General features: G+C 39.9%; 1 protein-coding gene across 50 annotated transcripts in view; it reads right to left on the bottom strand.

The window, feature by feature from the left end:
• The window catches only part of LOC135293611 (uncharacterized), a 39,438-nt gene that overhangs the window by 16,054 nt on the left and 10,937 nt on the right, over positions 1-12,447 (bottom strand). For 28 of the 50 annotated variants that reach the window (XR_010355692.1, XR_010355706.1, XR_010355710.1 and 25 more), the window contains one exon: positions 7,517-7,598. The exons of 18 other annotated variants lie outside the window; for them this stretch is intronic. Coding sequence is in view for 8 of the 32 variants with exons in the window: in XM_064408016.1 (XP_064264086.1) it covers positions 7,517-7,598 (82 nt within the window). In the remaining 24 variants the exon portion in view is untranslated. Of the gene's footprint in view, positions 1-6,626; positions 7,172-7,516; positions 7,599-12,447 lie in introns of those variants that run through there. 4 more of the 50 variants (XR_010355704.1, XR_010355700.1, XR_010355720.1 and 1 more) reach the window with 4 other exon arrangements.

Genomic DNA, 12,447 nt, shown 5'->3' with positions numbered 1-12,447 from the left:
AACAAGCATCCACTTCCAAAAGAGTATGATGTCCTAAGCAGTAGACATCCCAGCACGTGATTGCTACTGTGATGGAGGGACAGGCTTACCAAAAGGAATTAATAATAATAATTACTAGTAGCGCTAATAATTTAGTTAAAGTTGTTCTTTAGTGAGCCCCTCTGAGGAAATAACATGGTTTGGCATTTTGGCTTAATTCTATAGTCCCATACCAGCTTTACTCAGCCTGTGGAAAAACAAAGGTGTGTTCAAATCTGTCCATTACATGGGAGGCTTGTGCCAAAATCTTGCCCTCCTTCAGTTAGGCAGCAGTGGTGAGTGCCACAGAGCTGGCTTCAGCTGTTTTCTCCAAAAGCCTGAAGCTTTCAGAAACATTCATTTCTGCTGGCATCACTCAACAACTCATTGCTAGGATTTGTTCTCTTTGGCATGCGTGAACTGAGACTGATGTACAGGGTGATCCAGAGTGACAGCCTTCAGCCCCAAAAGTGGATACCTGCTTCCCTTAGAGTCCAGCAACTCACACTTGACTCAGAAGGATGTATAGAAAAATTATCTTTCCTCTCTCATTTGTGTGAGTTAAAGCTAAGTGTGTTCAGCCAAATTAGCAATCAGGCAAACTGTGCATGCAGAAATCTGCACTTGTACAAACTGTGCAATTTTTTTGTAACATTCCAAGATTAAATATCTTGACAAAAGATGAAAACCCTTTAACAAATCTGCCCCTAGAGAAAAGTAACATTTTTTTATTCCATTTACTGTCAAACGACATATAGTTGAACACAGTCCTATAGGTTGATTTGTTGCTTTAAATAATGTCACTAACATCCAGATATCAATGAGATGGTGCAGAAAAAAAGAGTTCACATTGAGCTAGATTCAATTACACACCTAGAAATTGAAATTAAGTCTGATGCTACATGCTTAATTCATGTTTGTGTGAGTGAGAAAGGGAGTATCTGGTTTACCTTGAATTTCCTGCCTTAGTGTGGTGAAAACATGACCCATCACATTAATTAAAAAATAGTTTACAAATGTAACTTAAGTGGTATTGCACTGGCAGGAGGAGACAAACACCTTTTTGTCCTTGACATGTTATGTGATATAAAGGAAGCTGTTCAATAGCTTTTTCCTCGATTCCAAGGTAGGTCTTACCATTCTCACTGAACAACAGGGAAAAAAGGTATGATGACACCTTGCAATGAGAAGCCAAAGATTGTGCTTTACTTAAAAAAAAATTAAATCTTTATCCCTCAAAACTCATAACCCTCTTCTGACCACACTGTTTAAACAGGTGCTTATAGGTAGTTATCACGTATGTTATGCAGGTCTGTATTTATCTAATTTGAGCATTATACCCGGGTTAGTAGTTTCACCTTTAATACCCCAAAATACCATATCACAGTAATGGACTTTCAACCAGCACACATTTGACTACTGATTTCACATATGCGGCTGGGACTAACTTTTCTCCTAATATGGTGATGGCACAGGCACTATTTAAATGATTCCTGAGCCTTGTAAATATACACCAGATGTATCTTTTGTAAATGTTACATTTTTCAACATCTCAGCATTTGTGAATAGTTGAAAGCGATGCCAGCCATGCTTTAATGGGGCACAGAAGCGTACTGCATTCAAAGAAATGGCACACCATTGCAATAGTCAAAATTACAAGTGCTGTCAAAAGCTACATTTTTGCTTTATTGATTAGCACCAGGTAACACAGTGCTTCACATCGTACCTTCATACGTGCATCTTTCAGCTGATGATGTTTCCCTGCACATGGGTAACACAGACAGGGATATGGAACTTCCAGGGCTGCACTGGGGAAGGAGAAGGGCAGAGTGGCCTGGACAGCCACATGAGGCCAGAGGTGGAGGCAGAACGGCTGTGGGAGCTGCCACTCCCACAGCCATGGTCACAACCCACTGCCACAAGGATGTGCCCACCATCCCAGAGCTGGGGAGGGAACAAAGCTCACCTTTCCCACAGGTACTGATGCAGTTTGAAGCTACAATACATTTTCCTGCAGCTCAGGCTTCTGCTGCTTGGTCCTCCCTTGTTGCAGAGGTAACTCAGCACCAGGGAGAGATATCTCCTATTAGGGACCTCTCCGTGAGCACAGCATAAATTCAGCTGTAAGAAGCCACCTCCTGGGCTTTTCCAGACCTCTCTTTTTCCCTAAGCTTTTCCTGGCTTTCCTGTGTCATTGCAGATATCTCACAGAAGACCCAGGAGCACTTGTGTAACAGGTTGTAGGCAACGTACTCTCTGCACTTTCTACCTCCTGGCACTTGCCCTACCCATCACACCACACCCAGACTGTCCCTATGGTCTCCCTGTTCTACTGCACCAGGCAGTAAAAGGAGCTGTCAGAAATCAGCCATCACATTTGCCTAAAAATGCAAATTTTTGTGGAATTTGTCCCCCAACTCTCCCACAGATAAGAGGAAAGACCTTTATAATATTGTACAATTACTATTATTTGCAAGGCAGAGTGCTTTTTCCCAGTGAATTTTGTGCTGTAATTGCACCATGCAAGTCTGTTCAGCAAATCAGCTAAAATCAGAGCTAGGTGACACAGGACAATAAACTTAGAGGGAATGGACTAGACATAATGCCCCACTACAAGTATTATTTCCAAGTTCACAGGCTTGCAAATTAAAATGTCCCTGGACCACTGCCATAAAAAAGAACATTAAAAATCAGGGGAAGAGGTCTGGGCATCTGTTAGAAGCATCTAATATATACCAAATGTGTATGCTGAGCTTCTTAGATATATGCATTGCTGAAATATAGCCTACGATTAATGTAAAAGCAGAAATATTTTAATTGTATTTTTCTATTTGATATTCAAATGAAAAAAATATATCTTATTAAACACAACACTTGGCTTTGCTATTTTAATAAAAAATAAGTTGTTGAGGAAAAGAAAAGCAAAACTACTGATTCCTTTCCTTATGATGATCAAATGAGCCTTTCATGTTTGTATCTTATACTTCACTTTTTAGCATTTTGAGGCAAATAGCAGATATCAAAACTTAGTAAATAATCAAAGACTTATTCAGTTTTCCAAACTGTCATGCTGCTTATCTTGTAATAACTGATCTCTTAGGTAGCATAAGCTATTTAATTGCTACTGAAGATTATTTGAATGAAAAATGAGACGACATTCTCCCTTACCCCTCAAAAAGACAAAACTATATTCTTCAAAAAGACACATGCCGACAGATAGATTCTGATCTCTTCTACACATGCACAAGTGCAGTAGCTAATTTTACAAGATTTGATAGGAGCTGTGTATCTGAGATTACACTCGGTCCTCCAGACTGCACATTCCACATGGAAAATGACTTAATTTGGAAATAAATTTTGTTGCTGATAAATCCTGACTCTCAAGTCTCTGGGCATCCAAAGAACCAAACCTATTAAATTATTGCAAAAAACAGCTACTGCATTTTAAAGGGACTTTTTACAGTGTTGGCAAAGTGCGTATTCATGTATCCCCCCTGACATGATAGACTGTAATGGTTCCAGTCTGTCATGTCAACCATCTGCATATTAAACAGTCCCTAAGTACACATTGACACAGCAGACCCTAATAGCTCTGAAGCCGTAACAATCTATTGAGTCAATAATATGCATGTTAAAGAGCATCTCCTGTACTTCCATCAATATCTTTTATCTTTTCCTTAATTTGTATCTTCTTTTTATATGTATATTCAGAGTTAAAGTTTTAGGAACCTTTATCCTTTAATGTGCTGCCACAGATGTGAAACATGTGGCACAGAGAGGCACACGCAGTAGCAAAATCCTTCCCTAGTATTGGGGCCAGACCTTAAAATAAGAACTGTAATATTTTTACACTGACAACACACATTCTTCCAGATAAGGTGGAAATAGCCCCTCTTTTCTGCTGGACTGGACGCAGTGATAGTGAAAAGCCCGGGAAATGTTCCTGATGATTTCATGGGCTTTGGATGGAGCCCAGTGTGATGATACTCATTTCCTATTATGCATTTCCTTCTAATTAAATGAAATAGGTCACAGGGGGAAAATGAAACAAAAGACAAATGTATTTACTTACAGTAATATCAACCCCCCAAAAACGGCAATCAAAAACAAGAGAAAAGATAATACAAAACATACTGTCTCTTCATTAACTTGAAATCATGTCTGTTACCACAGTCCTAATTCATTCCTGCCTGATCTTGGGATCTTTTATACCATGGAAGAGGGGGACTGTTATTTAAGCATAAGAAAATGGAGATTTACTCCTTTTCTCTAAATAACTGGGGAGAAAAATTCTAATTTTCTTTGCTTAACTTCATCATACCCTGCTGCAATCCTTTCACACCCTGATTACAGGACTTTCCCATCTTCTTCCAATCTTCTTGGTCTCTGTAAGCATCACGATTTGGCTTACATATTTAAAAGTGAAACCAAAGTACAATTTGTGTTTCCAAAATGTAGACCTAAGGACAGGGAGGTCACCTGACCCTATCAGCAGATCTTAGCTGTCCTAAATTCCCTTCTCCTTTCCATTAATTTGATACTGATGTATCTTTGATGCACATAGGGATTTATTCCAGCATATTCTTGATTAACTTTCATTCCAGTGAGGGTAGAATCATGGTACTCTCCCTCTTGCTTTCCAGGAGTGTGCAGTTCATCCTACCCCTGCCTTGCACTATTCCATATCCCCAAGGCACATTGGACCAGATCATCTGCTTCTGTGCCTCATTCTGTACATCCTCCCCTAACTGCATGACAAGCACTGAAGGCAAGTGTCTTCTATTAGATCCTTGGTAACATCTCATAGCCAGCAGGCTTTTCTTCCCAATATAATGGCAGAGAAGTAGATCAGATGTCCACATACATGCCAAGGGATTTGCCCAGCCATGAGGCAGGTCCACAAAACTTCAGACTAGTGCATAACCTTCATCTTATTTGTGTTGTCTACCGTGTGTCTTATCAGGACAGGACTTTCTAAACTATGAATAACACAGTACTCAAAAAGCCACAGTAATCAATGTTTGACCTTTTTTCACCAAAGATCTAGCAATAAGATTTTTTGGGGGGCAGGATATGTTTTCCTTCCTAAATGAAAAAAAAAAAAAAAGCTATTTAAAAAAACCTAAGCAAATAAACAAACCCTAAAGAATGGATGCAATAAAAAAAAAAAAACCCCACACACACGAAAGTCACTGAAGGTCCTGCTATGCTGCCTGTATTTCCTTTAGCTGAGGGAGGCAGCCCCATTGTAATTCTGGAAGTGCTTGTTCCTGACAGAAATGGTTAATTGTCAAGTTCTCTCTGTGATGCTGCAGTTCATCACCAAATTATACATGAAGCACAATCCTCTCTCTATAATATTATGGGTACAGCCATGTCCATTTGAGGAAAATAGGTCCTCTCTGGACCTCCTGCAGGAGGTCTCTTGCTCTTCACTCTGGTACTTGCTGCATAGCAACCCAACAGCCCCAACCAGTCCAGCTCTGGTGAAGATAGGAACATCACACAGCAACCACACAGCAGGTCTAAATAATTTATGACATCCCTTCCTCCTCCGGCACTTCTGTTTGTGCCTGATGAGCCTTTTAGTCTTCCCAGAACTTAGCAGAATTGCCAGGCAATGGCAAAGAAGGACAGGAAGAGAGCTGCTGGCCTGGCAGCCAGAGTCCTTTAAAAAAAAATCCTCTGCACTAAGGGTTACTGGTGGGTCACACTCTCTCTGGATGGCAGTGCTTCTGGGAATTGTTCCACTGATTTAAGTGGATAGGTTGCCCAGTCCAACTTCATGGACTTTGAGCAACCGATACCTGCCACCAAGCGAAAGAAGAGCCACCAGCCTTGGTCTGTAAATGAGATCGGTAAGGGAGATGGAGGGAGGGCAAGTGAAGGAAACATAATGCTGTAGGTGAAGTGCTCCATGTTCCCCCAGCAACCTTCTTGTGCCTGCTGCCTTGTCCCCCTCCTGCACAGCCTGCTCCATGCAACTGAGCCTACCCCAGGCTGGCCTGACCCTGAATGGAAAAATTCCCAATTACTTCAGTGAAGAGGGCTCTGTGACCCCAAACAAGTGCAGGAGAGCAAAATTTGGGTAGGGCTATGATTTCACTGCCTGTGTGCATAGGCTGTCTCTTTTCCTACACAGAGGAACGCTGGCCACCCTTCCCACTTTTTTGGTTCTCAGTGTTCATCACTGCACCTGGAGTTATCTCCCATTTACCAAGGAGTTGATTTAAGTGTCTGACTCAGTCACATATGTTTGGCTCCCTTATTCAGAGTAAGATTTGGCCTACTAGCTGTGAAAACAGCTTATATCACATGTGCTGCAAAGCCTAGCCAGAACAGGCTGAATAAAGGATGAAGTTTAATCATGGAAATGTTGACCTACAAATAGAGAACAAAATGTTAAACCACATGGTATAGGGTGCCGCACGCCCCAAATATCAAGGAGAGAAAAGAAGAATTGAACACATTTGGAAAGTAAAGCTTACTGTTTGGGGTTTGGTTGGTTTTTTTTTTTACTTTTTCTTTCTGCATATTCGGAGAGTCAGACCCACACTGTTCCCGCTCGCAATGACACCCTGGCATCCGAAGAACAACATAACACCCACCACAAAATGCTGCTGCTGGCTGGCGCCATCTAAAGCAGCAAGGTTTGGTGAGGGAGGTGAGACTGCCAAAGGCAGGCGAGTGGGGGTGTCACAGAGAGTGGGACCCGGCCACCAGCGTGACTCCAGTCCATGGGACCTGTACGAACAGGGGAGAGGTAAATGTGGTGAGGATTAAGACCCCTTTCATCTTCTGTCCTTGAAAACTAGTCCAGAGTTACCTCTTACAGCTGGGGGGTGGGGGGATGTTGTCATTATTTACACACCACCTTTCAGCTGGGACATCCTCACCTTTGTGTGTTTCACACAAAGAAGGGCAGTGTTTTTGTCAGAGAGTCCATTTCCATTTTTAATCACAACCAGACAGTTCATCTCATCGGATGGGAAAACTTTCTCATAGGCTTTATTTAACATAATTTTGGGTGTTGCAAAGGACAAAGAACAATTTTTTTAATCAGTCGTCTTGCTTTCAGTAACTCATCGGCTTTGTCTTTAGGTACACTACATTTTACACAAACGTAGTTAACAGCAGCCGGCCAGGCCTTACTGACTGACAACTGTTCTTTACAGGATTTCTATGTGCCAAAGAGCTGGACAGTAATATCCATTTGGTATTCATGGAAGGTACTTGCAGAACAATAATGACAATAATTGCTTCTGATTCTTGTGTTTACAACACTGCCAAAGTATCATTAGAGCCTTATTTATAGATAATAATGCTTATTAATCACACATATTTGAATTTTGGAATGTATTAGATTAATATTCTTTTGTAACTTGGTTCTGTACTAATGCTATGAAAAGCACTTTCTGAATGCAGCCCACTGGGAAGTGCTTGCCTCGGTAAAGTAAAAGCATCCAAGCCATCTGCAGGTGAGGGACAAAGGGCATACCTCTTCCTCAGCAGGCACACACCAAAGCCGGACACGCCAGTTCCAAAAGCAGCTCCTTTGGATTAAAATCAGGGGCAGATGCCTGAAAAAAAATGCCGTGAAAGGTGTGATAGTAGTAGTGTTGTTCTTGAGCTTGCTTTTTGATGCTCTATGAAAAGGTTTGTTTTCTATTGCTTTATAAAGAAACTGGGTTTGGAAGGTGAGGAATAGATCCATCTATCATCTCACTCTCTAACAGCCTATTCTACCCCATGGGTGAGTTTTGTCTGGACCTTGAAATTCCTTATCAGTCAAGAGGTTGGCAATGAGAAATATAGGAAATAAACTACAAAAACCACTCCTCATTTTGGTTATTAAATAATTCCAGCTTTTCTATCTCAGTGTCTTCTACAATTCAGTAACACGATAGAAGAAAAATAGATTTTCTAAAAGACATTTTCAACATATGAAAGTGCCACACAAATCTAAATATCAACTGCCTTATATTCATATCCTCCTTTGTTTCCCTGTAGCTCATTACAATGGTGAAAAATACACCAAAGCAACTACAGTGCCAAACTCTCCAATTTTTATTATGTGACCAGCTCCATAAATTTGTATTTAAATAAAGTCCAGAACAATATAGAATGTTTTATTATTATTATTTTAGATAGTTCTTCAAGCAATTTGCAGAGACTCTGTCATTTTAGAGACATTTCCATCTGTTTGGTTGGGGTTTTTTTCCTTTTTACCCACTGCTGATGTAGTGCAACTACTCTAACACCAGAACGTAAAGAAACTGGGAAACAGGGCAACGGGTGTTGTATTTTATTCTGTGTGTCCATTTTGTGGTTTTTATGGTGCTCCCTGCACAGTGAGGATAACCTGTTGCTAAGTGTCACAGCCCCATTGTCTCCAGGGATCTTTTACAGTGGTAGAAAAAAAAGAAATAATTAAAATTCAGAAGCTCTAAATTGTGAAGAACACTTATGTCTTTACTGCAACTCCCCCAAGCTGCCCCTAGCTGATATATTTTAACAGGCAAAATTACAAAGTGATGTTGCCCCTTTAAAATGTTTCACCTATTAATATTCCAGTGTGCTTACTGTGTTTAGAAAATGCCAGTATTGAGTTTTCCCAGGAATTTCAAACCTACCAAAACAGCCAGTGCTGAGCACAGTCCAATTGTTTCTAACTGAAGCCAGGATTTAAAATTTTAAAAACCCTAATAGAGAGATTAGAGATGAAACCAAAGCGCAAAGTTGGCGTCAGGATGCGGAGGGAAGCCCCCTCCCTATGGGTTCCGCACAACAAAGCGGAGCACCCCCCCATCCCAGAGACCCCAGCTCCTGCTGGGGGCCCTGGGGCCAGCTTGTCCTGGGCATTGCTGGAAGGAGGGTCACAGCTTCAACCACCACTTGCAGACAAAGGAATTATTCCCCAGGTGTGGGCACAGGGGGTGGAAAGAGCTTTGGATTGGGTTCCTTTCCCAGTTGCAGCTCAATACCATTCAGCCAAAACTGATCCCAAAACTTGACAGTGCTGCACTGAGGGGACTTGGATCAATAACTAGTCATGGCTTTCTGTTCTTCTGCTAGTCCTCTTCTGAAAAGAAAACCCATAGCCCCTGGTGCACACAACCGGCTACAGCATTCACTGGCACAGAAGCATGTGCAGATACTCTCCTCTCCCCAGCCATTGGTGGCTCCCCGAAAAGTTGCTGTATTTTCCTTAGGTTTCAGAGTATCACAGTGCAAAAAGCTGTCCCTCTAACAGGTGTGTGAAATCTGCATCTCATTCTTTTATAATAGTAATAAAAATAGCTGAAAGAGTTTCAGTACAAGGATCCTAATTTCAGAAAGGCAAATCAGCAGCATATAAAATCATAATTTACCCTCTGCAGATTACAGACCTTATTTTCTTACCTGAGTAATGAACAATAATTTCTATTGTTTCTGTCTGTTTGGGTTTTTTTTCAGGGCAGTAGTAGTTTAATAATTTTTTCTACCTCTTAAAAGAAAAAGGCAAAGCAAACAGTTATCACATGAGGAAAGGTGCATTTGCATTTTATATACGTATAGCTAATGCTAAACCCACACAAAGATAAAAACAGACATTTCCAGCTATAGAATTTTACTATTTATTATAGCCAGAGATGTACAAGTCAAATTTCCATAACACTTAACTTTCTAAAGAAAAATTTGCTCTTTTTTTTAATATTGATTTTTCACAGTTCTCACTGAACTTAAATGAAGGAGTGAATGCCCAACGTCCTTGAAAAATAGTCGCTATCCTACAGTATCCCTTTTCTGTTTCTATCAGAATCCCTAGTATGAAAAGCTGTCCTTCTTGCACAAAATCAGTAGATGACCCTACAAACACTGCTCACATGCACCAGAAATTTCAGCATGAGTCAGGGTAGGCAAAATCAAGTCTTGAGCAAAATCCAAGCAAACAAGCAGCAAAATCACCCTCCTAACATCAAGTGCAGTTACTACAAGTTACATTTTTGGATTTGTAGATACGGGATAGGAAAATCAAGACAGAAAAGTTTTGACTGGCTTGTTCACTAACCATATCTCAGTGGTCACAAATGATTAAAAAGGAGAACTCAACTGGAAAAGTTCTAAACATAGAGGAAGTTTCATAAGTGTTTTTTTGTAGCATCATTTTATTTGCTATATTTTTCACTAGGACAATATTACTCTGCTTGTATTTAACATTGGGTTTATTGTCAAATAATTATTCTTTCTGTTATCAAATTGCATGATTATTGTGTATTTCTCCCTCCAGATATGTATTATGAGGATTTTTCTTCCTTAGTTTTATATCATATATAACAACTAAAGTCTGGAATTTGTAGTTTCCCATCACCTTCATAGAACTGTAAGACACAAGCAGGAATAAAAATAAAAACATACCTTTTCATCAAGTAGTCTGCTAACCAAAAGGAGAAAAAATAAGCTTTGTGTATTTCTAAATAGTCCTCTAGGAGTCTTGTACAACATGGTATATATCGTATGGTTTCTCCCCCTGTTATGACATCTCTGATTACTTTAAAAAAAACTCTCAAAAATGTTGAGGCACAAACCTTTGTATGGAATACTTTTAGTACGCTTTTTATTCTGACAAGATTAATAATTATCCTATAAGCATGACACAGTGTTTTAAAATGTTTTTTTCTGCTATGAGTTAGGATTGTGCACATAAATGTGGAAAGAAAGGTTATTTCACAGCAGAGAAATGCATATTTAAACAAACTGTGATTAAATGGTAAAACTGCTTAAAAAGGAAAAGCCTGGGTTTTTTCTCACCACAGTTATTCTGAATTTAAAATACCCATACTTAGTTTCCAAAGGACACTGGGCATTTGTAATGAAAACACAAGCTACTGAAATTAATGAGACATAATTGAGAGAACTATAGCAAATGTCCCAGAGCTTTGGCCAAAACTGGACAGAAAAAGATCCACTTGTGTAGCAAGTGATAACTGTGTCCCTCCCCACCATCATCACCCTGTCTTCTTCTGTGGCACCTGCAACTAGCTCATAGTGGGAGCAACTGGCTATGTGGGAGCCAGTCTACAGACTAACCAGGCTTTTGTGTCCTTCAACAAGACACCTCACAAGTGCTGACAGTCCTCATGGCAGCCTTAACTCTTTCCCAGAACACACAACTGCCCTTTCTGCTAAGCTCATACACGTCCAGCACTTGCTTCGATGCAAAGACGCGGGTATGAGGTGTTTTGAGCGTTCAAAATGCTCAGTAATGCATGTCCTACTTATCAGTATCTAGTGACCAGAATTATTGCTGGCCTGATTCACTAGTCAAAGTGTATAGGATATAACCCTTAGACAGCTGAGGCATAAGGGCAAGATCAGGGTGGCCTTCATACCTAACTCCATTCACATCAAATAAATGAAACAATAATCTCTTAGTTGACATTAAGGTCTAATGGAAGTACTTCAGGGAGCAGAATGAGAGCTAGATCCTGCTCATTCCAATCAAACAAAGCTCCACATGACTTCAATGCATGGGACAAGCAAGATTTGGCCCATCTTGAGCAGCACAGGTTTGGCTTCCACACGCTGAGCTCGTTGGAGAAGGACAGTGAAATAGTGGAGCCAATAGACCTTGAACTAAGGAGACGACCAAGGGCAGCACCTTGTCTGCACTTAAACAGATGGCAAGGCAAGCAGCAGCATCCAGTTTGCCCCCGAGCTTTAGTGCTGGGCTTCAACCATGGTACAGTCTTTCTACTAACTTTACTTGAAGGAGTAATTTTAAAATAATTTCATGCCAAGTGCCAGAGGGCTCACTTTTTCACAACATTAAACTGGATTACATCAACTCCCGTTCTAAATATAAAATATGATTGTATTACTTGACTTCATACTTTTTATAGAGGTCCCATTGTGGTGGGGTTTCACAAGGTATAAAAGCCCATACAGGTATTATGGGCCATATTAGTCCATTTCATCTAATTAATCATCTACTTAAAACTGTTTTTCTTGAATCGTAGTAGAAAAAATAAAATAAGCATTCTTTTTTATCATTTCCAAAATTAAATTCATATTCCATAATGACCATATTTCATGTGCAAAATAACAAGATATGCTTACATACCTGGTTTCCCTCCTTTAGTGAGTTGCCTCATTTGTAAAACATTGCATATAAGATTAGAACCTAAAATGAATTACTTGGTTTTTCTTGATATGAAATCTTGTTTAAGTTCACAGCAATTTTAAATATGATACATTTAAAATATTAATATTTCCCATATATTATTCACTGACTTTCAGGTTTCATCTCAAGTTAGTGGCACTTCATATTTCAAAGGAAGAACTGTTTCTTTTTTTCAGTACTAATGTTCTATTAATTCACTTTGTAATATCATTCTGGTTCAGACAAATAAAATTGCATTAAATTGCTTATGCCAAGAATTGTGCTAA

This window comes from Passer domesticus, chromosome 2, assembly GCF_036417665.1.
Source record: "Passer domesticus isolate bPasDom1 chromosome 2, bPasDom1.hap1, whole genome shotgun sequence".
Classification (NCBI taxonomy): Eukaryota; Metazoa; Chordata; class Aves; order Passeriformes; family Passeridae; genus Passer; species Passer domesticus.
Note: the sequence above shows the minus strand (reverse complement) of the source record. Positions and strands in the feature narration are given on the sequence as shown.